The sequence below is a fragment of the Neolamprologus brichardi genome, chromosome 11 (assembly GCF_056152115.1).
Source record: "Neolamprologus brichardi isolate AB-2024 chromosome 11, ASM5615211v1, whole genome shotgun sequence".
Taxonomy (NCBI): domain Eukaryota; kingdom Metazoa; phylum Chordata; class Actinopteri; order Cichliformes; family Cichlidae; genus Neolamprologus; species Neolamprologus brichardi.
The window spans coordinates 27932986-27957214 of NC_142114.1; the positions used below are offsets into that span (position 1 = coordinate 27932986).

General features: G+C 39.6%; 1 protein-coding gene across 1 annotated transcript in view; it reads left to right on the forward strand.

Annotated features, from left to right (window-relative positions):
* Window positions 1–24229, forward strand: part of rftn1b (raftlin, lipid raft linker 1b) — a 156865-nt gene that overhangs the window by 65507 nt on the left and 67129 nt on the right. Inside the window, exons 4-5 of the mRNA XM_087848469.1 lie at window positions 10129–10306; window positions 21780–21888. Coding sequence (XP_087704595.1) covers window positions 10129–10306; window positions 21780–21888 — 287 coding nt within the window. The remainder of the gene's footprint in view (window positions 1–10128; window positions 10307–21779; window positions 21889–24229) is intronic.

Sequence of the window (24229 nt, forward strand, 5' to 3'; positions counted from 1 at the left end):
AATCCTGGATTGCATTTTCCAACAAGCCGTCCAACCACATCGTTATATTGGCTATTTGTGCTTATCATGGGCTTTTCTAAAATTACACAGGAGTGTTTCCACCGCAATAGTAAAAGGTCTGCCTGAGGTGGTAGGTGAGGTGAGGTAGTTATGGCACAAACACTGGGGTTTGACTCATACGTTGAACTATTTTTAATGTTTATTGGATGGCAATTTTTTCACTCTCGTTTTGGTTAAGGTTAGACACTGAAAGGAGCTGATTAGGAAAATATGATGGTTTTACAAAGTTAAATACATGTTGGAAAGTTCACTTTTAAGGCACCACTGTATTTTAACCAATCTCAGGGTGATAACAGCAGTATATAAACAACTGTGGTTGATGATGTCGAGCAGATCTAGTAAATCAGAAGGTTGGTGTTTTGATTCCACCAGCTCTTCCAGTCAGCATGTCAAAGGGGTAATGATATTGAAACCCAAATTGCCACTGATGCCAGCATTTTGAAGGGCGAGCAACACTAGAAAAATGCTATAAAAACACCAGTCCCAGTAGGTCATCTGGGTCATATTCAGGGAAAGGACACATTAATCTTTTCTTGTCATAGCCTCTTGCACTGCTACGAGCAAATATTTAGTCTGAATGCACAATGAATGTTGCTGAGAAAAATTGGAAGGCATTACCATCCAATCGCCCAAACTACCTTAAGTAGATGCTAAGGAGGTGTATGATGCATACTTAAAAGGTAATTGAATGCATCTCAGTAAGTGGGATGCAGAGGTTGCTACTTCCAGGTTATTGACACTGTGATAATAGCATTTAAATAATCAAATTGAAATTTGCATATGTATTAACTTTTAAAAGATGCGACAGAGAGCGGCTCCAGCATTCCTGCATCCCCGTCCGTGAGGTGTTGCGTGTTGTGATGATCTTGGCAAACGCTGAACATCACGGTTCGTGTTGCTTAGATCTCCTTCGGAGCCCTTTTCCTGTTCGTCATCCAGGCTGTCATTTTTTGTGTGACTGGCAAACAGCTTCAGTCACTCTAACACATGGGCTGAACTCTTTTATGGGTCTGCGGATTTGCAGGACAGGAAAACACAGACAGATGCGATCAGATTTGTTGGTGTAAATATAAGTCTTTTAAGCCATATCTGGATCGTTTCCAGACATTGGAACATGTGAAATGGGGGCTTCTGCCAGTTCCAAGTGATGAGTCAGTTAAATATGCGTGGCCAAGTGTGGAAGGTCAGCATCACAGGAACACTGTAAGTGGAACGGGTGTTTATTATTTACTCTGTTCCTCAGCTGAACTCTCTCATTTACGCATATTCAAACTGTTTACATCTTCACTATGAACTCTGCTGAACTCTCTCTCACACACACACACACACACATACAGTCTATCACAGTTAGTTCCAATTGTTTCTTCCTTATTACTTGTGTTAATTGCATTTTCTTTATAACTGATATTCTTTTTCATCTGTGAGTTTGTCATTCTGAGGCTTCAGTCCATTGCTACGCCTTACTCATTACATGCTATTGCTCGCTCAGGACCTCTTTCTCGATTTAATTTGAATGCCTATAGAATAATTTTTTTTGATATGTATAGTGCACTATGAGGATAAATGACAAGCAATATGCAATGCATTTTAAGAGGTCAGCGAAGTGGTGGCAATATAATCACACGCCGCCCGACCAGAAGGCAGATGTTTGAGTTCTGTCTGGGAGAGCTATTTTTACATGTTCAATTAACTTTGGCTTTTGACATATCTTCTTCTCTCACTCTTTTCTTGGCTTTAGGCTACAAAACTATTTGATTAGGTTCAGCAAAATATATTGTTACTGATTAAAATATACCCATTCATAATGTTAAGAAAACTGTGCAGTTCAGACTTCTCCCATTGCTGCAAACCTCTCTGAAATGTTCCTTCAGCAGTGAAGTATCCCTTGACAGCAACTACACCAGCAGCACACATTTGCCTGCAGTCTCATCCTGTCTATCACAGACATTTAGGGACCTCGTGAAGTATATCAGACGACAAGGCAAAATTTAACTAAAGGGAGACGCTGTGCATTAATCTCACACTTAAGGGTCCTCATCATGATGTGGGGAATAGAGAGTGTGAACAGTTTAACGTTTAAAAGTTTAACATTTTTACATCATTTTGCACTGTAGTGAGCAAATGTGGCCAAATCCATTGAACTTGAGACGCAGCAGCAGAAAAGAAATTCTATAAGCTTCATTAAGTAGCTTTTGTAAAGGTTTATGCTATAATCTAGCAGTTATTAAAATAATTATCCACAAACTACATATAAAATATGGATCTAGGCGACATTACCCACCGGTTTTCTGGACTTTACATATTGAAGCCTCAAATATAGCTCAAAGTGACGATAATAGATGTGAGGATATAGTGCTACGTTAATGCTTGTAAGCAGTAATCACAATATGAATAAAATACAAAAATGTAATACAACAAAATTGAAGCACACACCTCACATTAGGTCATAATATTTGCCAGATGATTCCATCAAAATGCTCCAAAAAAAAGCACCAGTCCAGTGGAATAAATAAAATAAATAAATACAAAATAGAAATAAAAAATAAAACATTTCAACACTTCACCTTTTTGAATTAAAATTTTGCTTCAAACATGTTTATTTCTGCTGTAAAGTGAAACATTTTAACATGGGAGTCTATGGGGATTGAGTTACTTTTGGTGCCACCCCCAAGTGGCCACTGCAGGAACTGCAGTTTGTGACACTTGTGTATGGACTTCATGTACCAGCCCTGGAGGCTGCCTCATGGTTATGTTGGAAAACTTCCAACATCATGAACTTTTAACTTCAGTCAGAATGTTTAATAAGTAAGAAATACACCCTGGCTCGATTCATTTTATGGGCCTTTTCCACAGTTTTTAATTTTAAATGGCTTCACTTTTTCCCTCATCTGCCTGTAATACTCAGAGGATCACTGTAAAACTCTGATATTAATAAGTAGTCATACTCATGCAGCACTAAGTTATTCTTAACCATGATCTGTCACGCACAACAAATGGTGACTAAATGATTTTGCATCTTCCTGTTATCCAGAGGACACAGCCATCATTCCCCATCCATACATCCATACATACATTCACGCCTTTCCTTTGTCTCCTTTTCTGTGTTTAATGGCAGTCTCTATCTGACGGCTTTGTGCTTACACAATTTTCCAGAAAACCAATTTGTTGGTTGTCAGCCAGAAGCTCTTTTTTTTCTCATTATTTGTCACAAAGCGATTTGTTCCTGTTAGTTTAGGGCTCTTCTCTGTTGATATGTGCAAGAATTTTCTTCCAGGGTAAACAAAAAGATGGAGTGAAGTAATTGGCTGCCAGTTTGCATGTAAGGTTTACCAGATTCATTGTCTGATCGACCAGACTCCTTCAAAAAGGCCGGAATATTTGCAGTACAAAAACAACGCCGACACTTGCATAGAGGAGTTATAAGGCGGCTAATTTACTCTCATCTACGCAAACAAAGCGATTCTCCTTGGCTAACATGATTTTAGGGCAGAGTAAACATCCTTACAACAGCAAGAGATTCAGAGAAACTCAGCACTGGGCGTCATATTGCTTTGGGGACAGCATGATAAATAAAATTTGGTCTGATAAATAAATGTAGAGTCTCTGTATTTAAAGGCCTCTGGTTGAGATTATTAGCAGCTCACACAGTGATTAAAGCCAACTTAAGAAGTTGCCAGCGGCAGTGTTCACACTGCCTAATTGAAACCATTCCTTATTTACTCTTCTCAAATAAGGGGATCAGAGAGCAAGCAAAGTTGCTTTCATTTTCCACATATCTAGCACCTCATGAACCACGTGCACACGCAGTAGCATCCCTCCGGGGGAAAGGACAGGGTGTTCGTGTTGCACCAAAATGAAAAGGGAAGGAATGAAAAAGCAAAATCACAGATCACAGAAGGATTAATTCCATTTCTGAAGGCAGTCGGCAGTGGAGGAAAGCAGCGAGAGAGGAGGAGGGGAAAAGACGTTTCGCCCATTTGCAATGGCGGCCTATTTCTTTGTGTTAATTCCTCCACGCCTTTTAACTTCTAAAGCTCCTGCATTGTGGCACAGTAGGACAGAGCGTGATTGAGAAATTTGGAGGAGTATTTTTAGCCGAAGCATTCTTTTTCCCTGGAGGAACAGCATGTGATTTTTTTTTCTCCCCTTCCTCGTCTTTTTCTTCATCGTCTTCTTCTTCTTCTACTTTAGTCGTTCCACAATGAATCTCTGGATTTGTACCCAGAAGGAAGAGTTGCGGTTTGGACTGAATCAGCTCTGTATCTACATCACAGGAGCTGCTGTCTGATTGGCACGAGCATTGGTTGTTCCACAAATCCCTTGTGCCTCTGTTGCAAACCTGATGATATAGCGAAGCCAGCTTAAAGCACAACACGTCATTGTTGTCATAGCAGTGTCACATGCACGAGCTTTAGATGACTTTGTCTGCAAAGTGCAAAGAGAGGGCAGTAATGGATCGCATGTAATTGGGATTACATTATAAAATTATTAAGAAAATACAATGATCCCAGAATACACATGAGCATATAATTAGATTATAGCTACACAAATAAGATTGCATAATGATTTCATACTGTAAGCTCACAAAAAGCACATCCTGAAATATTGCATATATGTACCACAGTGCTGGTCAGAGATGGGCAGTAACGCGTAACTTGTTACTGTAATCCGATTACTTTTTTCAAGTAACGAGTAAAGTAAGGGATTACTATTGCAAAAACGGTCATTAGATTACCGTTACTTTCCCGTAGGAACGCTGCGTTACTGCGTGATTTTTTGCGAGAATGTCTCATGACAGTGACGTAAGCAAGTGCAACGTTTGTGAAAACAGCTGTCTGCAGATCAACAATGGATCATATATTGAGTGTCGGAGAGAGTGTGAGCGTGCAGCGTTTAAAGCGTGGAAGTACTGACCTTACTTTAAGTTTGATTCCATAAAAAGTGACAAAAACATTAGTGTCCGTTGTGCGTGGGAAGAAAACTTCTTTTTACAGCGAAAAAACCTCCTAAACTTCCAAGCAAGCACCGAGTAGCTACGACGTAATGGGAAACTCAGAGAAACTGCCGTATCCTTCCACTGACCGCTGCGGCACACCTGCACCATGGTAAACCTCCGCCTACCCCACTCCTGCTTTACAGGTGAAAATAGAGCAACAGGACCGCTAGTCTTTGACTTTATTTATTTTCTGCTGTGTTTTACTTGCATCTATTTGAAAGAGTGAGTGTAAACACACAAAAAAAAATTATTTTATGTGCTGGAATGTGCAGAAAATAGGTTTAAATATTAAACAAATTTCTTCCAGTCAGAGAATGTTGCATATAATTTAATGTTTGCTTGATGCATAAAGTTAAAAGATTAAAACGAATAAAACAAGTTTTAAAAACAGACTTTTCCATTTGATTACATTTTGTATGATGGATTATGTAGAAAAAGTAGAATTGGGCTGAAAGATCTCTCGCTTTATCACCTATTCAGGTTGTAAATCGTGTTTTTAAAAAGTAACTAAGTAACTAAGTAAATAATTACTTTTGAAAATAAGTAATCAGTAAAGTAACGGGATTACTTTTTGGGGGAAGTAATCAGTAATTAGTTACTGATTACTTTTTTCAAGTAACTTGACCAACACTGGTGCTGGTGTTATAAAAGTGTTTTGGGTCGGTGAAATAAATGCTGAATAAGCAGGCATTGCATTGTGTTGGTATTGAAAATGTTTTTTTGTTTTTTAATATCCAAAAGTACAAAAAAATACAGAAATCGCATTAAACGTTTGAAGGGGTGATGTCATCCAGCAGCACCGGCTCTGATTGCTTTTGTTATTGTGATAACAAAATCTATTTTTTTATTCACATACATGCAGGAGGTATGTCATAATTCACTGCTTCACAAGCATTCACACAATAACAACACTGACTGTATATGACAGTGTGAGTGTCACGAGTTTAAATGTGCTGTGACTGACTGACTGACCCTAATCTGGCTCCTTGTGTCCTTGTGTTGAACTGTGAGAATAAATAAGAAAAAAAAAATCCCTGCATCTTGAGCACAAGGAATTCAATACACAGAGAGGCTGGAGTATTGAATAGACTATTAGTGTTTGTGGATTTTTTTAGCCTTTGCTCCTTTGATGTTCAGGAACATCAGAGCAATTTCTACACATGAACTTTGGACAACAACGAGATAATCAGGTCAGGATATTTTCAATTGTTGTCGAGTCTTTCATGCAGCACGGAGCAGGAAGTCGTTCACTCAGAGGATGTGTAGTTTAGCGTGCTGGAGGCAGGACGTGACGGTCACTCACTGTAAGTAGGGAGCTGGCAGATTAAAGACTGGCTATGTCAGACTCAACTGTGATGGGCATGTTCTCACGTGCACGTTTGTCTAGTGATGTCTTAAAAAGCTCAGAGCTGCATGATTACAATCAATAATAGAATGTGCATTGTATAGTTTGGGGTTTTCTGATGTTTTCAGTGAAAGTGACAGCCAGTCTCGCCCCCAGCGTTCCTGTGGCATGGACCAGATAACTTTAAAATGACCAAAAATAATAATAAAATTAAAAACAAAGTGTTAGCAAAAGGCTAATGAATAGGCAAGTTTAATTATTTGCTGATTTAGTAGTAAAAATGCTAACTCCATATGGCTTTTGAACTCTTTGGAGTCCTGATATATCACTCTTCTCTACACCTTCTTTGCCTCCTCCAAAGTTTCCACAGTTACTCTACCATCTGCCACTTCAGCTACATGGGCAAATTACCTATGGCTACCGGGGGAAACAAAAGCGCTATCCTTTTCCTGTTTTGGTAGTGCAGTCAAGCCTTAATTTTCCTGAGAGATTTCGCACACGGTGGCAGACAGAACCACATAATGAAAGCAAGGCTTGCAGGGAGCCAGTCTAAATGCTGATTATGCCATTATTTCATAGCCGCTACACTGTGCAATCAAACTTTACTTGATAAGTTAAGCAAAAAGGCAGGTTGATTACCTCTCTAAAGATGATTCATTCTTTTCATGGACTGTACTGGGATCATTTGAAAGGCTTGTTAGCATTGCTGACTCTACCTGAGACCAAACACAAAAAACCAACACTGCTGGCATCATCAGTCGGGTGAACCCACACTCGCCCTCGCTCTGACCTCCCATTGAACTTTAGCAGACTGACTTTTCCCATGGATCTGAACCTTTCGTTCTGTGTAGTTTCATTGACTCTAATTAGCCAAAGTGACATTTCCCATGTCTTGTGACAGCTTGTAAAGACAACCAGACCTCCTCATCCTCCTTTTTTCGCCTCTTCCCTCCGCGGTCTCTCGTTCTGCACCCAGCTCTTTATCTTGGCTCGCTCACACTCACCCCAGCTGTTTAGCCTGCAGTAAATGTTGCCACTGCTGTGATCCGAGCCATCATCCATCCAGGCCTAGGCCCCATCTTTACGTCTTTATGACTTTCTTGTTATGTGGTCGCTGCTGTGACTCTTTCTCCATCATTCCTCTTCTTCATCCAGATATTAAGCTCTATTTTCTAATGCAATTACTTTCATTCCTGAACTAAACCACTCTCTCTTCCCACACTCATTACCATACATCCAAATTGGCAATGTTGTCTGACAGAAGCTGTGTGTGGCTAGTTGTATTACAGCTGGTTGCTCCCTGAGTGAAACCATTGACAGCTGCTGTCTGCTGCAGGTTTTTGTCCCTCGAGTGTATGTCTGGGGTCCTTGCTGGAAGAAAATAATGCTGAGAAGGAGCTTTTAGCAGCAGCACTGGCCTTAACTTTCTTTTTTTAGAAGCTCAGTGATTGCTGCTCATTAATGTCGGGGCTCCATCCTCTCTTCTTGGACAGTTAAGTTGAGCTGAGAGCAACTCCGAGTGTCAGAACATAGAGGGCTGCTGTGATACAGAGCCACAGCAATCATCTCTGACTGGATTTTGCTTAACTCACAGATTGTGGAGCTGGAGCAAAAAGCTAACTGCCAAGAAAATGGAAATGACTCTTAAATCAGTATCTGAAGACAATATCTGTTATGCTTTCTGGTATGATTGTCAATAGATTTGTAATTGTAGGCAGGTCTAACTGGACTAGAAACTTTGTACAGTGACAAAGAGCTCAAGTGAGAGAAAAAAGGGTGAATCAAAAGGAGCTAACAGCCGTGACAAAGGATGGTAATATCTGTCATTAGGTTGTGTGATAGAAATGGTTCAAACTCCAAGAACTGCAGTGAGAAATATTTCTCAGTACTTCCATTAGTATATTTTTTAACCCCTTAAAGCCTCAACTGTAAAATAATTGCCATAAAAATGCAAAAAATGGAAAGTTTATTGCAGCATCTGACAAATTTTTTTAAGAAATTAATTACATTGTAATTACTATGTTTGACTTTCAATTTGTTACAGATTGTTTAATTGTTCAAAAGTGTATTGTGAAATTTATTTAGATTTTTCAAGAGAAAAAAGCAGATGAAGTAGAAGTCCCAAAACCTCAAAAAACTGTATGTATTAAATATGATAGCCCCGGCGTTAAGGGGTAAACGCCCTTGTGACCTTAGACATTTCTTTGTGCTCTACACACCGAGCTGCATGAAGGCTAGAATAAGTGTTACAAGTGTGCATGTCATAGTTGATGTTGGAGTGAAGAAAATGGACCTAAATGAAGGTACAGGCAGAATGGGTGAGGTTAAAACATGCTGCCATACTTTGTATCCAGAAAAATAAACAGGTGTGCAACAGTGAGTCAGCGATGGGTGAGTGTGACGAAAGGAAGAGCAAGAGCAGGTGATTCATAATGGAAGTCTGAGGACATTGAGTAGAAAGGTAGAGAAGAGCCAAATATGGAAAGGTTGAAAAAGGCCAAGAGACTAAATGGGGGAAAAGGAAAGCATCTAGGGATGCACCGATACCGATACTGGTATCGGGTATCGGGGCCGATACTGTAAAATGTGTGTGTACTCATACTCGTAAAAGTTAACCGATACCATGAACCGATACCAACTTATTTCATTAATCAGAGGGTGGCTTGTCATTTCTGTTGTAGTTTTTTTAGATTGGCCACTAGGGGGCCAATTATTATTTTATTTATTATTTAATATATAGTGATTATTTTGTTTGTTTGTTTACAATATGGACACTCTGCAATAATTTAAAAGTTTAATTTATTCTCAAACATAATTTGTATTTATTTTATTCCAAACAGAAGTGTTTATTTATTATTCTGAAAGCTCGAGACAGTGCCAATAGTTCAGTGATATTTTGTTAAATTACAATGTGGAGACTCTGCAATAATTTAACAGAAGTGCTTATTTTCCCTTGAAATTTTTTTGTGGTCATTTTTATTAAGATATTATTTTTTATCGGCAGGGAATATAATAAAACCTGTCTTCCAATTCATTGCATTTGTGTGTGGGTGTGTGTGTGTGTGTGGTAGAAGTATCGTTTTTTGTACTCTGTATCGGCAAGTACTCAGATCCAAGTATTGGTATCGTATCGGTTTGAAAAAATTGGTATCGTTGCATCCCTAAAAGCATCTGTCACTGTGACAGTCAGTGTCAAAAAGTTTCTGTTAATGGCTTAAAATTAATTATTGCCTCAAAAATGTACACATACCTTGTGTTACGATCAGTCGATGAGGGAAATCTGATTTTGTGTAATTTAGATGGCTTCAAATTACATTTTGTGTAAATTCCTGTGTGAAAATGTGCACTAAAATGATTTGTGAACAAATAAGTAAATTTAATTTACTTCACACTAGAGGAAATTTAGTCCATCTTTGTCGTTTTTGCCAGGAGAAAAACCCACTCTTGCAACAGCCGTGATTGCTTTGGAGAGTCTGTAATTTGTTCAGAGTAAACAGAAGAATGGCTGAATTATGAACATAGGCAGTGGTGGCTGACAGGAAAACACAGAAAACTTAAATAAACACAAATAAAAATAGTCCTGGTTGCTTTGTTTGACAAAGAAATGGCACTTAACCTTCACGAGAACTTTTCTGAAGCTATCACTAAGCTGTACGCTCTCACATTAAACCTGTTCCACATGCAAACATGTTTCTCTAACACATTTCTTCCCCATTTCTTTTCTCAGGTGGGACCTCCACTCTGCGCCTCTCATCAGTGCGAGAGCTGCCAGGTCAGCTGCAGGAGCTTTACCAGCAGGGTTTCATTCTGGCTGCTGTTCATCCATTCATCCACCCCTGTGGTCCAGAGTCTAACAGCCCACAGTACCAGCTCTACAGGGCCATACTGGTCCGATTAAATGACGGGTAAGAGAGTCATTTAAATGTGTAACTGACTGAGCTAAGACTATTGTTACATAGGAGAGAGTTCAAATATTAATTCCTACTCAATCTTAGCTAAGCTACTTCCTCTCCAGGCAAATTAGTCATTGTGAAGTTTATGAAAAAAACAGTTTTCTTCATGTCCCGAAAAGATGGCACACCGTCAGTAAAGTGTTTCTGTTAAAATTGCAAATAGAGTTTTCTGAAGTTAAAAAAATACTGAAAAAAAGGTTTTGGGGGCGTTTTTTGGACTAGAATCGGCCTCACCATTAAACTGAGGGCTCTTATTAAAAGTATTTTACCAAACAAAGACTGGGGTCTGGCCCCAAAGCAATCATCTTCCATGGGCCTTAGACATCTTAGCCACACTTGTGGGAATAAGACCTTTGTTTGCACAAAATGATGAAGCCATTATAGTCACTTAAGAAAGCCTGTTAAGATTACTAATGTACCTTAATTGGTGTCATTATGCAGAAAAACACTTAGTGGGAATCAGGTTTTGCTTCATCTTCTGCAAAAATGGTAGCTTGGCTGGTTGGTGGCAGACATCAGGGTCTACATAATGGTTATGTTTACGGCTATTGTGTTATAGTTCAGAAATTACTTCTTTTTTTGGAATGCATAATAGTAAAAATTGTAATCTGAAAACACACTGTGGAGGCTCGTATTCATTGTACAACCTTCCAGTGTTGCTATATTGACACCACTGCATCACAACATCTGTTTGCGGCTCTGCAAGCTGTCACAGCCAAAACTGGCTGCATGGCCCAAAGTCACCACTGCCCCCTACATCTGCCCTCCAGCCTCGTGTCTGAGCCCCGTCGTTTTTTTTTCTGGGAACTGTGGGTGTGGGCGCACATTTCAGTTGAGGCAGGACGCCAGGGAGCTGGTCCAATGGTGGTTGAAGGACATAAAGGGGCAGTGGGGTGATGGTTACTTTCGGACCGGTCCGATTTCTTCTTAATATCGCTTTTCCTGTAAATAGAAGAACACTGAGTTTTGACTGGATTTGATGGCCCCAAGGGTCATGAAATGTGATCAGTTTATTCAGGACCACAAACTGTGAAGTCAGTTAAAATAAAAACATGACAATCCAAAAGAAAAAAATCTATGAAGAGAATGTTTTTTTCCTTTTTCTGGCAGCAGTGACATGCAGACAGGTTGAAACCCCAGTGGCTGCTGTGTCTGGCTCTGAAGCCCAGCTAAGAATTCAGGCCTGTTTACCGAAAACTGTCCACTGGCTGCAGGGCATGGACGTGTGTGAGTGTGTACAGGTTGACAGACAGCACTTAAACCTTTCGCCTGTTTTTTTGGATTGTTTGTTGAGCCTCGTTGACTTGCTATCTTTACATTTGCGCCTCTACTAAAGTGCATGACACTCGGGATAAAGATGACTCTGATCTACCTGTGCTGCATCAAATTCAGAAAAATCTAATTCCTCACAGCTTAAAGGAACATTACATCCAAAATCAAATTATGCAGTTTACCTCCTGCAGTACTATTTATCTTGATTATTTGGATATGAGTTATCCAGGTTGTAGAAGTGTCTTTCTTTCCCAGGAATGCAATAGAGCTGCGCACATCTTGCAAGTACTGGGTTGGACCCTCTTTGCCTTCAGGCCTGCCTTATTTCTTTGTGGCATAGATTCAATAAGGTTCTAGAAGGATTCCTCTGACATTTTGGTCCAAATTCACATGATAGCAACACACGGCTGCTGCATATCTGTTGGCTGCATCCATCAGCGTAACTTTGTGCTGAACATTGAGGGGGGGAGGGGTCAAGATCTCAGTCATAACCCCCCCTAACCCCTAGAGGTGGGAATCACCATACATCCCACAATACGATATTATCACGATACTTAACGCACGATACGATATTATTGCAATTTTTTAAAATATTTTGCGATATTCAGATTCTGTACATAAAGGTAAACTTTATCAATATTCATTTTCTCTAATATCAAAGTCTCACACTCAGTCTTTCTCTCATTTCAGTTTTATTGTTGACAAACTGAACGGTTTGTATTACAGTCTAGTCCAACTTAACTGAACGCAACCATCTGGTACAATTATAGCTATTCTGAACTATGAAATTTATGAAAACTATGCAGCCCCTTCAGCAACTGAAGGATTTGAAAGTAAATTAAAACAAAATATAATTTTACATTAAATAAAAAAGTTTTAAACTTAATTAAAATAAAACATGTCTTAAATTAAAATAAGTAAACTGTCATGTTTATTGCTGCCAAAAAAAAGTTAAACACATTTGGACAGTGAAGGAATGTCAGGATTCTTGCTCAGAAAAAGGATCAACATGCTCTGAAGTCAGAGCACAAAAACCTTTTTTGTAACAAAATATCGATTTCTGCTGTCCCTGTATCGATACATTATTAGCAAACAAAATATCACGATACTACACAGTATCCATTTTTCCCCCACCCCTACTAACCCCCCTGGAAATTACGCCCCTGGCTGCACTCGTGTTGAAAGTGTGGACTTTAAACTACAGTATTACCAGTTTTGATTCCTAACAGTGCAGATTTTATTGACAATGTGTTGCATAGAAGTTCCATAACACACAAAAATAGATTGCAGCCAACAAAATAACCATGTTTGCCATGTTTACACCTTACTGTGAATAACACAGAAATTGGTGGATTCAAACACAGGACCTTCTTCCTGTGAGGCAACAACGCTAACCACTGTGCAAATCAATCTGAGAAACTGAAGAAGTTGTTGCTAAAAAAGCTATCATGTTCAGATCATTTATTATTTCCTGTTTGTCTTAAAGCAGTTACACTCTAAATCCATCATAAACACTTCAGCTCATCCCTGCATGATGGTGCCACTAAAGGGCTCCATTGTGTCTCCTGTGGCTGCTTGTGAGTCACAGTTGTCATTGCAGACCTGGATCTCACACAGATGGAGCAGAAAAGACAGTTGGAGGCATTTGAGATATAATCTAGTTGTCACATTGTTTTTAATTCCCGTGTCACACGAAACAATGTAAATATATAAAAAGCGCCAAAGTTCAGAGAAAAAAAATTAGCTAAATTTGGAGTGAGCTGTTTAAACCACATTCCTAAATACTGACAAACTGTTCCTGCAGATCTCTACTTGCTGAGCAAAAATGCAACACCACAGTCACTAATCTACAGTGACATGTCAGTCATTTAGCAACTCTTTCACCCACAGCGACAATGCAATAACTGCAGAAAACCAATACCCAATATTACAAGCAACCAAGAGTAAGGAGTGTAATAATAAGAGCTGCTGTGCCCCAATAGTTGTTCCACAACCGCAGAGTGATCATGTAAGAAAAACTATAAAACTAAAGGGAGGCTTACTCTGACAGGAATTTATTGTTGATGTTCAAAGAAATAAATATTTGGAAACAGAAACAGGCATGCAACCAGGAAGGTGACAAAGTTTCAATAAATCAACATGAAATGAAACTTTGTTTATCCTGATGGAAAATAAAACGGAAAGAAAACAAACAAGCAAACTAAGCATCGCACAAAAACAGAACAAAAGATAAATAATGCAGCTCAAAAAAAGTCACAAATGAGAAGTAAACAAATTAGTTTGTGCAATTGTATGCTGATGACTATTTAAATTCATCGGAGGAGTGAGCCAGTCTTAAGATACCTCTTTCTTTTTCCTCATCCCTGCTAGTGTTAGCTGCAGATATCAGGCGTGTTTTTCTCCCTTCAGCGAAAAACAAAACAAAACAAAAAAGAAAAACCCTCCACTGATTTTTCTGGTTGTACAGTATGAGAAACAACCTCCACAGTGTGGGATAATTCATCACAGCAAGCGTGACAACTTAATTTGGGTTTGTCAGACTTTCTGTTTTATCTTTATTTACAGTAATTTTGGCAGAGTTGAGCGGTGCGGGTCGTTACGATATGCCCTGCTTACTGTCACTCACCTGACAGCCGCTGGGAGACAGTGACGTCTCTGCCAGAAAAAGGGAAAAACATTTTTAAAAGACTTGGTTGCTGTACGGTCGTCTGAGGCATGCTTGCTCAGGAAATAAATGAATGGAGAGGTCGAGAGAGCGTTTACAGCAGGATGCTCGTCAGAGCCTGTCAAACAAACTCGTTTCTATAGCGATTACCAAAACAATGACATATTTTCTGATGTGTCACATCTGTGTCAAAGGTGCAGGTGAGAGAGTGAATGAATGAAATGCTTTAATTATTTGTTAACTCGAGTTCTAACTGAGGTGACGCCTAAGAGAATGGAAAACTGGAGATTTCAACATGGAAATCTACAGGAATTGATTTTACTGACTAATTTATTGATTTTATTTTTGGGATGGATCCCAAGTGGCTGCTTCAGGAACTGCAGATTTTGGCACCTCCATTTGGCGTCATTTTTCTGCATCATTGTTTAGCACTTGTTAAAACCACAGTGATAACCATATATATTAGGCTTATACTGAAGTGCATTACATATGACATTTGTATCTCATAATAAAGATCCTTCCTATCAAAAGGATTGCACAATAGAACTGAGTTATTCATTTTAACCTGATGATTAGAGATGCAGAAAATAAAGCTGACTTTTACTCTGCTAACACCAAATGCATGGATTATATTACAATTACACATTAAAGAAAATTAATGAAATGCCCTATATGATGCTGTGAAACAAGTTGAATTTTATTGAAATAAAGGTCAACACGGTAGCATCTGCAGATTTGTCAAAAATCATATTTATTCAAATTAGTTTCAGTCCTTTTTCCCCAGGACACCCACCTGCAGGGGTTTTGGGTGTAGTTAGAATGCATGGCACCTTATCTTTCCTTCCTTCTGTCCATTAGTAATCACCTCTGATGCTGTTGTATAGAACACTTCAGGCTCACTTTTGGCATGCACAGATATTTGTGCACATGGTCTCTGCTCCCCTTTGCTCTGGAAAACTGGACAGCAAAAATATTGACTCATTGAGTGAAAGGGCAGCAGCTGAATAGACAGCATTTCTTGTATTTTTCTCTTAAAGACATGCTTGCCTTGCTCCTGTGAGAAGGGACACCATAAGGGGGAAGAGGAATGAAAGAGAATCACAGCTGGATAGAAAGAAAAAGACAGAAGGAGGCTGAATGCTGTTTAAAAAAAAAAAAAAGGAGAGACAGAGATTGAGTGAAAAGGGCAGGGCAGGGAAGTCTACCATCCTTTGATGGCCTCAACCGAATGCGAGTCCCGGGTTTTATCTGCAGTGTCTGTCACCGTGGAGACAGCTGCTCACATCAGCACCAGCCCAAGGGAATCCAAAACTCCACCAGGGGATCCGGGAAGAGAAGTCAGCAAAACCAGAAAGGAGAACATCTCCTCTGCTGTTCGCTTTCCCTGTCAGGCCCAGGGATCAAAAGAAGAAGAAGAAGGTGCGGAGGGGTTGGGGGGATGTGGAGGGTTACAATGAAAAACATGTCAGCAGGCAGCCATTCATCCATCGCTCCAAAATGAACAGCTTTTTGTGACTATACAGAAAACAAAGCGAAAGTCAAAATAGAGGAGCTGACTGGTGTACAGCAGCTATATTTATATTTGACATGCACAGTATGTCTGCAGACACAATCCCAGTTAAGTCTCTACAGTATTAACCTCAGTGTGAAAGGCTCAGTCAACAAGGCAATTCAAATGGACGGGGTGATGCTGTGGGAATTTAACAAAGAGCTTGTGTACATTCACAGTTATGTCATCTACACGTGTTCAGATGCAGTCACCTGACTGACATCTTGTTGGGGGGGGGAAACTTTAAAAACCCTATATTTTAATTTGTCCCTGGTGGTGTTCAAGCCCATTACATCCTGCAATGGGAAAGAAGAAGAAATGCATACAAAATGGATTGCACCGTTTGAAAATTTAAAATGTCAACTGTCAAATTTTCCAGTGTTCAATTTGGTCACGATGGAATAGGGTTACAGTTCAGCAGGCAATGTCTGATGGGATATATTCATCATTATTGGGTAATTGCAAAGAGCTCCTGTGTGCTTGCAGGGAAAGAGAGAGATGGGTTGAGAGGGAGGATAAGGATGGAGAGTGTGCAAGAGGGATGGAGAAGGAGGAAAATAAAGAGGTACGGTCTGAAAACCATTACGGGGGGATTCGCTCCGGCGAAATTATTCACGAACCTGTGAAAATGTGACATTAGAAGAGTCGTGCTGTATTATTAAAGCACCACAGTTGCAGAGAGCTAAACATGGGTTCAGATGCACCCTGACTGTGTCGTCATAGCAATAGATGAGTTGGGGTGGGAGAGGACCGACACGACTTTGTTTCTGATGCAAAAAGGCCAGAAGGAAATTCATATTTTGAGTCCTTCGCTGACTTTGCCGTGGAATGCTTTTATGCACCCTTGACTTTCTTTCAGCTTTTTTTTGCATCCAGAGAGTGCAGTTTGACTATTCTCAAGCCATTTCCTCAAATGGGTGATATTAAAGTAATGTTTTAAAGCATTTTACTGAATGCACACATGCTTACTTAGTGTAAGTGAAAGTATGTTTTAGTTATATATTTCTATGAAATATACTACAGGAGGTGAGAGGTTATGATTTCAGCAATGGTATCAGTTTTTGTGGGCAAGTAAAAGAGGTTTTCAGGTTGCTGGAGGCAAGTTTGGCCCACAAGTTGAAGAATATCCATCCAACGTAATCAGGTTTTAAGCAGATAAGCAACGGGGTAACGAGAGTGACAGCTCTCGCGGTTAGTATGTCAACCACTTTGGTCAACAGTGAAGCCACAGCTCCCCCTTAACAAAACAACTGAGTTGTTAAGTGTCCCGCTGTGGCTCATGAGGTAGAACTGGTCATATACTAACCAGTCGTTCAGTCAGCAGCTCCCTCAGTGCCACTGAGCAAGATATTGAACCCACAAATAATGTGCGAATGGGTCAATGTGGCTTGTGTGGTTTGCAGCAAAAAGCACTTTGAGCAGTCATTACATTAGAATTAGATTTAGAAGAGCGCTCTGTAAGAAGCAGTCCATCTACCTTTATTGTAAAATGTATATTTTGGGTGTCAGCATCTGTGAGGAGGGCACAAGATGTTTGGTACTGGAACCTTTCTGGTTGGTCTTTGTAGTCACTCGATCATATTTTACTAGGCTTTTGTTGGGAATAAAGAGTCTTTGTGCAGAGCAGAAAATATACATACATTTGCAAAAGTGAAACCTTGAAAACACTGATTAACACCTGGTGATGATTTATCATTTGCTTTGCTTTAAATGCATCCATATTTAGTAGAGGTGGGAATCACCATACATCCCACGATACGATATTATCACAATACTTAACCCACGATACGATATTATTGCAATTTTTTAAAATATTTTGCGATATTCAGATTCTGTACATAAACTTTATCAATATTCATTTTATCTAATATCAAAGTCTCACACTCAGTCTTTCTCTCATTTCAGTTTTATTGTTGACAAACTGAACGGTTTGTATTACAGTCTAGTCCAACTTAACTGAATCAACCATCTGGTACAATTATAGCTATTCTGAACTATGCAGTTTATGAAAACTATGCAGCCCCTTCAGCAACTGAAGAATTTGAAAGTAAATTAAAACAAAATATAATTTTACATTAAATAAAAAAGTTTTACACTTAATTAAAATAAAACATGTCTTAAATTAAAATAAGTAAACTGTCATGTTTATTGCTGCCAAAAACAAGTTAAACACATTTGGACAGTGAAGGAATGTCAGGATTCTTGCTCAGAAAAAGGATCAACATGCTCTGAAGTCAGAGCACAAAAACCGTTTTTGTAACAAAATATTGATTTCTGCTGCCCCTGTATCGATACATTATTAGCAAACAAAATATCACGATACTACACAGTATCGATTTTTTCCCCCCACCCCTAATATTTAGTGCAGCTTGGGGCTGCTGTGGTTAGCAGTGTCATCTCACAGCGAGAAGGTCCTGGCTTTGGATCCACCAGCTTGCTGGGGCGTTTCTGGGTGAAGTTTGCACGCTCTCCCCATGTCTGGATACTCCAGCTTCCTCCCACAATCCAAAGACATGCATGTTAGGTGAAATGGCGAGCCCAAATTGTATCCTCTCCCTGTGATACCCCTGCAGCAGACCTGTCTTTAGTGTACCTTTCCTCTTGCCCTATGACATCTGAGATAGGCTCCTTCCCAAATGCATCTTTAAATTGGATAAGTGGAGGAAAATGTATGGGTGGATGGATGTGTCAGTATTTATAAACAATGACAAGTGCAAGGCCTCCTAATACACTAAAAATTAGGCTGTTGTCCCAAGTGGTTAAGTCATCAGACGATGGCCAGTGGGCTCTCAGACTGGATGTTTCAATACCTAACTCTTTATTGAGCAACACTCAGGGGTACAAAGTCTGTTTTTGGTTTATGGGAGACCGCTATGATCTCAGCTATTACCAAAGAAGTAAGCGGTTATTGCCAGGAATTACCAATCGCTAACCAAGTATCTTCTTCTTCTTAATCGAGCTGTGAGTCGCCAAAAGTTCTCTTCAGAGCATTGTTCTGAGAATAATATTTTGAATAATAGACAACAACTAAACTTGTTTTGGACATTTTTTCAGTTTGTCCACTGGAAAACAATAATGTATCAACAGAATCACTTTTCATACTTCAGTGAACAAAGTGTAATTGGAAACCACAGATTTACAGACGATGTTGCCACTACAATGCTAAAACAAATCCCAAAGCAAGCCATTAACAGGTAATATGCAATTAGTTTCCATGTGAACGTTCGGCTCCAGCGGGAGAGATTAGTCTAACAAAAGATGTTCTACGGAGAAACAAATCATGTGACCCGTCTGTGGCGAGAGACGAGAGAGGATGGAGTGGAGCAGGTGTGCTCGCACAGGAGGGGAGCTCCACATAGGTGGGCAGGCATTTGACACCCGTCTAACCACACGAGGCTTCAGGGGTTGACAGGCGGTGCTGCAAGCTGCATGAAAAGTCACCGTTTCACACAGTGAAGATGGACTGCAGGTGATGCAGCTGCTATTTTTAACCCAAGGCCTCCCTCCAGGACTGAGAGCTCAGTTTGAATTGTTTTCCCCTGCCCTTTCCTTCTCTCTGCTTGCAGAAGTCTCTTCCATGAACGTTTAGTATTCGTTTTCCAAACCTCCTCCATAGAAAACATTTAATAGCACAAAAGTAAAGGAAATGATTGCGCTTCAGAGTGATTTATTTATTTAAAAGTCTTTTAGAAGGACTGAATCACTTTTGTTTGAATGGCAAATGATCGAACGTTGTTTTAATTTTTCTTCAACATCCAATAAAGTGAAGGACACTTTGTTTCATCCTTTGAAACTTCCGTCACATAACTGCACAATAAACTTCTGGGTGTTTTCTCAAAGCATGTTTCATGAGGTCGAAAATGTGAAATCAGATTTTAAAAACTGAGACTGTAACAGAACAAATGCTTCTCTCTCTGCTGCACCGTGTAAACTCTACTAGCTGACAGCATCTCTGTCTCCATTTCTCTGTTTTGTTTCCTGAAGAAGTGCCTGAAGCCCAGACGAGCTGGTTGGTTCAGATTTATGTCGCAACCAACAGGGGATACATGTAGCTTTTCTGGCAGTGCCACCAGGCTTTTGCCGTTGTGCCTTTGATTGTTATGACGCTGCAAAAAAACAAGAAGAAGAAGAAGCTCCCAGCTCGTCGTAATGAATGTTTCACAGAGTGTGTGAAATTTTTGCTTAACAAGTCAGCCGGCCCAGTTTCTGCTCTGCTGTATGCTGCAGCAGCAGTACACACTGAGCGATGGGTGTCAGTGACAGTCGAGTATGTGCGTTCCCTGCTTGTTTTTTTTTTTAATCGATCAAATGAAATGACTCAGTAATCCCTCATACTCTGAGGTCTAATATGCAAATAGGCCTGGATTTAAAGTGAAAATGCAATACAATATTTTACTTTACATGCTCGATGTTTTTGACAAGGAAGAAAAAAATAGCTTGAAAATGAGAGTGAAATGAAAAAGAAATATATAAATGAGCTCTTGGTTTCCCTGTGACTATAAAAGTCTTTTATGCCTAAAAAATCTGACAGTTTGGACTTTAAAGGGGTGCTATTATGTTCATTTTCAGCATCGTATTTTATTCTGGGGCTCTACTGGTGAAACCTTTCATGATTCACAGCTCAAAAATAAGTGCGCTTTTCATTTTTTACTGGCCATTTATGCAGAATCTCGGTACATGTTCTGGCTGAAACAGTCTCAGCTTCTGTCCCTTTAAGCCTATGTGCACTTAAAGTTCGCTTCTGCTATCTCAGACGAAGTTAGCAGTTCCCTGTTCAATCCTGAAATTCCCACCAACTTGTTTTGGAAATTTCAGTAAAATAAGGACATTCGCGATAATGCCAGCCAGCCAAACATTAAAGAAGCATTTTGACATTTTGTAAATGGGTTTATTTTCTTTTTTTGCTTAGGGTTAAATAAAACTATCTATGCCACTCATCTGTGAGCTGAAGAGCCAGGTGATGGCTAGTTCACCAGGGGAAAGTGCAGGGAGCATAAAATAATCCACCAACAAGCAAATTCACATTTATTAAATTACCTGAAGAAAACAACTATTTGTGGTCTGTTTGCATTGAAAATATATTCTGATGTGTTTCTTTGCACATCTCACCAAAAACGACTCCTTTTGATACATCCAGTGGGGCCGTGACAGGAAAATCACTGCGATAAAGCACAAGGATCACACAGCGACACACAAAGAGGATGAGACACGTACGCTCACTCAGAGCCTGAACCGAGAAGTTGCAAGGGCAGCCCCTAATACACACAGCAGCTTGCATGCATGCATCTTTTACCCTCCTGCACATCAGGTGTCCGTGTAAAGCCAGAGCTCACGCAGAGCACAGACGTACAGCCCTTGCACGCAAACACGTACTGTATGTGCACCCTGAGCAAAACTGTGTGTGGGGCTTCTTCGCCTTGTCAACAGGATGAGAAGCTGGGAGATAGAAGCTGGGGCATTAGTCTCTTTGGGGCTGGCTCTGGGATTTCCCGCAGAGGACAAAGTAGGAAAATACAATATCATATAAATAGATTCTCTGCGCTCAAAATACTGATATGGCTTCAAAGGGGAGGGCTGCAGGGGGGATGGGGGGGCAGATGAGATTTGCATTGAAATTTCTGCCTACTGTGTGTGTTTTCTTTCATCCATGTGGATCTTTGCCTCACTTAAGTGTTATTGTATTTTTCTTTCACCTCCCACTGGGCAACAATAGCATTAACAAAGCTTCTTGATGCAGCATAATTTGTTGATAGAGGGTTCTTTGTATATGATTCCTGGGTCTGTCAATAGCACCCTGTTTGTGACTGTAATTTTATCATTTTAAGCTGGCTGTGAAGGTGGGTTTCCATCGGTGGCTTTATGTATTCTGAGCATTTGCTCAACGGGCCGCTTCACTGGAAGGCTGAAATTCATTGTCACCCCAACTGTGTTGCATGCAGGGTGGAAAGGAGCCAGCCAGTCAGCCCACCGTGCAAACTACAGCTGGAAGAGTGCCTGTCTGCCGAGCAGGTGCCCACCCCAGAGCTCATCCAGGGCTACGTCAAGAAGGTAGGTCTTACAAATGCCAAGCTGAATGTCTTGTTAGGTTGTGCCCAGCTGGAAAGAGGATAGCAAGAGATAGGGAGGGATGATTGCAGAGAAATTGCGGTGGCTTTTACTCCAAGCAGATGAATGCAGTTGGTGGTTTCTCTAGACGTCATTATTTCTGCTACCAAACCTTAAATTGCTTTATTCAGCATGTCACCTTGTCTGAAGAGCCGGAGAACACAACACTTAAATGCCTACAGCTCCACCAGCAAGCAATCATGTTGTAATCTTTTAATAACACCTTGTCGCCGGATGTTTGGAGCAAAGTTGCCAATGAAGAGGAGTGACGAAGTTTGATTTATTTATTTTTAACAGAATTTCAACTTTACACCTTGATAAAACGCAGACATATTCCACAAATTAATAGCAACATTACAACTTTCATTCTGTTTCATTCTTTCATTCAGTCATATTTGCAGTGTTGAATTGTTATTGGTAAAATACAGTAGAGCCAAATGGATATAGGATACAGATGTTTGGTGATTTAAATGTGAGATAAATGCGCTGATATTTTGTTTTTGATGAGGGGAGTTTCACACAAACAGATTTCCCTGATGTTTGCTATGTGTTGCCCTTTTTTAGCAGCCAGTAGGTGCTCTTCCTATACTCTCAACATCACGTCCACATTCTGCAATCCTGTCTGAAAAAAAATCACATTTCTGCTCTGATGTTCAACAATTTTTGCCATGAGTATGATGGCAAATTATCTACAAAGAAAACTAGTTGTTCTGCAATTGGTGACTAAATAGTACAAGATCCCCAGTCTTTGCAAAATATTATAGTTTAGGATTATTAACTAAAAGCTGTGACACATAGAGAGGGCACCAGACCTACAGTAAGTAATTAAGTCCAGTATGAGCATTAGTCAGATTAAAGACTGGTAAAAAAAAAAACTACCTAAACCCAAGATAATTATTTTATAAAAGAGGGATCTGATCAAAGGTTGCCCGAGCATCTCCAGCCTCGACCCACATAATTAGATCCAATCCAAAATGAGATTACCTGACCCAAATACTCACAGACCACCAACAATTAGCAAATAATGAGCAGCAATAGAGTCATTTTACCTGCACCTCCATGTCACCTCAGAAGAACAGATGCTTCTCCTGCTTGCTAATTTTGTTTTACGTTGTTTGGTATAAAATACAGAGTAGCTGGACCGATTCAGTGTTAAACAACTGATGTATTAAAGTAGTAACAGCGTAATCGGCAGCTGTCTTAATTAGTTGGATAATTGCACCACATAACCTTAATTGTAAGATTTGTTTGTTTTTTAGTTTTTTTTTTATTAATGTCAAAGTTTAAAATCATTACTACATTGTTGTTAGAGTTGTATTAAGCTCACTTCCTATATAAAACAATTTTTCACCACTTCAAGCAAAAACTGTTAAGACCAACAAGGCGATGAAGGAGAGGACACATGCAGTAAATGTAAGCAAATGATTGAACAGAGCACCACTGGTGCACTTGCTAGCTGCACTTTGTTCATTTTTGTTCAAAATGAATGGTGAATGGACTTTATTGATGGGGTTACAGGGTGGGAAAGGAGGGGGTTTAAGCAGCTGGTTAAAAAGCTTAACCCAACATACAATGTCCCTGGTCGAGAATATTTTTCAGCTTTATTATGTGACAATAGAGTGCAGCTCCTGATTAGTTACAAGGTTCTCTTAGTCTCGTTTCTGTTAAACTAAAATGTTAATGAGTTATTTTATACTTAAAATTACTTCAAATACATTTGACTTACACTGTGTCACTGTTGCACTCTAAAGCTGCCACTTTGTTTCAATAGTTTCACACTTCAAACTTGAAAGAGCGTCATTAATGGCAAGAGTTCAGTGGAAAATACTCTTTATTTACTTACACTTAGATTGATGCTGTCAGTAAGCATCAATGAAATGAAATTGTTATCAGAAATTTCATTGAAATATTCTGGTATAATTTTATGTGACACCGGGCGTAAACACCTGCTGTCTCATAAATTATTTTCTTACAGTAATAAAGGAGCAAACCCAAATTATTAGAACCAGAGTTGTACATAAAAAGTTCTTTTTATTCATTTATTTATTTAGTGAACGTGATGTTTTTTTTAATGAGAACTTGGTATCAAACTGTGGTCTCATTCTTTGAATCTTAGTCAAAAATCACTCTATTTACAGTTGTCTTTTGCTCTTGATTGGTTCTGTAGCTGCTAGCTTGTCCACGAGCTAGTTGCAAACAAGCTAGCACTTTAGTGGGTTTTGGTTTTTATGATTTGTGGTATTGATAATTCTCTGCTGGTCATCATGTCGAGATATGAAGCAGA